The sequence below is a fragment of the Borostomias antarcticus genome (genome assembly GCF_949987555.1).
Source record: "Borostomias antarcticus genome assembly, chromosome: 25".
Taxonomy (NCBI): domain Eukaryota; kingdom Metazoa; phylum Chordata; class Actinopteri; order Stomiiformes; family Stomiidae; genus Borostomias; species Borostomias antarcticus.
The window spans coordinates 12,384,823-12,387,322 of record NC_140258.1 but is presented as its reverse complement, the minus strand read 5'-3'; the positions used below and the strand labels follow the sequence as shown (position 1 = coordinate 12,387,322).

At 44.3% G+C, this 2,500-nt stretch overlaps 1 protein-coding gene across 1 annotated transcript in view; it reads right to left on the bottom strand.

Annotated features, from left to right (window-relative positions):
• Window positions 1-2,500, bottom strand: part of col9a1b (collagen, type IX, alpha 1b) — a gene marked incomplete at both ends in the record, with an annotated part of 19,122 nt that overhangs the window by 8,049 nt on the left and 8,573 nt on the right. The window contains 6 exons of the mRNA XM_084458912.1: window positions 180-233; window positions 932-985; window positions 1,218-1,271; window positions 1,477-1,530; window positions 2,044-2,097; window positions 2,345-2,401. Coding sequence (XP_084315038.1) covers window positions 180-233; window positions 932-985; window positions 1,218-1,271; window positions 1,477-1,530; window positions 2,044-2,097; window positions 2,345-2,401 — 327 coding nt within the window. The remainder of the gene's footprint in view (window positions 1-179; window positions 234-931; window positions 986-1,217; window positions 1,272-1,476; window positions 1,531-2,043; window positions 2,098-2,344; window positions 2,402-2,500) is intronic.

Sequence of the window (2,500 nt, the reverse complement as noted above, 5' to 3'; positions counted from 1 at the left end):
GTTAGCTACGGTAGAGTGCATAATCACATCAGAGTCGAAACCCAGACCAGTTAGCCGATGTAAATTTGATGGACAATAATGTTTTTTGAATGTGAATCTGAAACAGAGAGTTGTTTGTTGTTGTCGTTGTTTGTGTGTTGTTGTTGTTGTTGTTGTTGTGTGTTTTCTCTGATACTCACAAAGTCTCCTTTTGGCCCGAGCTCGCCCATCACACCCCTTGGGCCTTGGTCCCCCTAGAACGTAACACCAGACAGGAACAAGCATCAGACGCCCACCCAGGGCATCTTAAGTGTGCAAGGGAATGTGCAAAGTACCATAACAGACATGTGAACGAGGATGCCCCTGTTTGCACAACATGAGGTCTTCTTACATGACGACATCATATCATAGAGTGTCATATCTACACTGGCAGCACACCTGGCCAGAGGTATAATTGTTAACCTCTATCTTTATGGGACTGACCATGGATCATGGATGACGCACTCCAGTTTGAGACACATTTTTTGTTGTTTATGGGATTGATCATATAAACCATATAACCATCTAGACCATACTGTAACAGTTGTATGTTGAATATATGTAACAATCTAGACCTTGTATGTAACAACCTAGATCATATGTAACAGTTGTATGTTGTGTGTATTTAACAATATAGACCACATGTAGCAGTTGTATGTTGTATGTATGTAACAACCTAGATCATATGTAACAGTTGTATGTTGTGTGTATTTAACAATATAGACCACATGTAGCAGTTGTATGTTGTATGTATGTAACAATCTAGACCATATGTACCAGTTGTATGTTTGTATGTATGTCGTATGTATGTAACTATCTAGATCATATGTAACAGTTGTATGTTTGTATGTATGTAACTGTCTAGATCATATGTAACAGTTGGGTCCAGTCTTGATCTGCAGGAGTGACTCACTGTGGCTCCAGCGACTCCCTGAGGACCTGGGTCTCCATCGTGGCCCCTGGCGCCCTGTCACAAGAGAAGGGTGAGTCAGCCCAAAACAACCACAGGAGCGGTGTGCGTGCGTGTGTGTGTGTGGGCGTGCGTGCGTGTGTGTGTGTGTGTGGGCGTGCGTGTGTGTGTGTGTGTGTGTGTGTTTTGACTGGGTTTCCTCAGTCCATGGTTGAGCATGTGGATACAGGCATGACTGACACACAACGATAGAGATGGACCTTGGCCTGGTGAGCTCAGACTCTCTTACCAGCTCTCCCTTGGTTCCCATCATGCCTGTGGATCCTCTGATTCCCTGGGGACCCTAGAGACAACAAACAACAACAACGTCAACAACAACAACAACATCAATCAACAGTCAGACTTGTGGTTACAGAGATGCACTGAGGTCTCATGTTTACATTCTGGGGTTAGTCTCATTGAGATCTACTGTGGGAGGAAGACCAGTCCAAGATGCAAGCAAACATAACGGTTGGATATGAAGGTAAAAGGGAATGAGAGGATCTCACCGTGGGTCCTTGGGATCCCAGGTCCCCGAGGTTTCCCTGGTCACCCTCCTCACCCTGGAAACAGAGACAATAACATGAATAACATGACTCAATAACATCACTGACAATAACATGACTCAATAACATGACTCAATAACATGACTGACTGAATAACATGACTCAAGAACATCACTGACTGAATAACATGACTCAATAACATCACTGACTGAATAACATGACTCAATAACATCACTGACTGAATAACATGACTCAATAACATGACTGACTCAATAACATGACTCAATAACATCACTGACTGAATAACATGACTCAATAACATCACTGACTGAATAACATGACTCAATAACATCACTGACTGAATAACATGACTCAATAACATCACTGACTGAATAACATGACTCAATAACATCACTGACTGAATAACATGGGAGGATTACTGGATATTAAATGATACATGTTCCCTTTGGCTGTCTGCGCTGAGCGAGGGCTCAGGGTATAAGATAATACTAACAGAATTATGAAATGTTTTGTTTTTCTCATTATAGATAAACCCTCCGGGGGCCTCACCTTGTGGCCCTGCTTCCCAGGCTCCCCGCCTTCTCCTTTCACGCCTTTGTGGCCCTGGAATCACAAGGAAGCGCGGCGCTCAAGACAGTATAACAACCAGGGTCGTTTGGCACCTTGAAAGGCTGTACTTAGCGTTTCAGATGAGTGTTACTGTCCCTTCCATGTTCCCCAACCGATGATAAATGGGGACTACATACACCACTTACTCATGAGACAGGATCATTGAAATCACTGGAGGGATACAAACTTAATACCATTGAAATTCAAAGTGTGCGATCTCTATTCTGACAGCTCCACCCACCTTCATGCCAGGCAGGCCAGGGTGACCAGAGGTCCCAGCTGCACAGGAGTTGGGACACTAGACAGCAGCAGGAGGAGGAGGAGGAGGAGGAGGAGTCAGGGAACGTCTCCGTGGACAAACACAAGTACTGTAACTCAAAACCGTGGTTCACAGGAC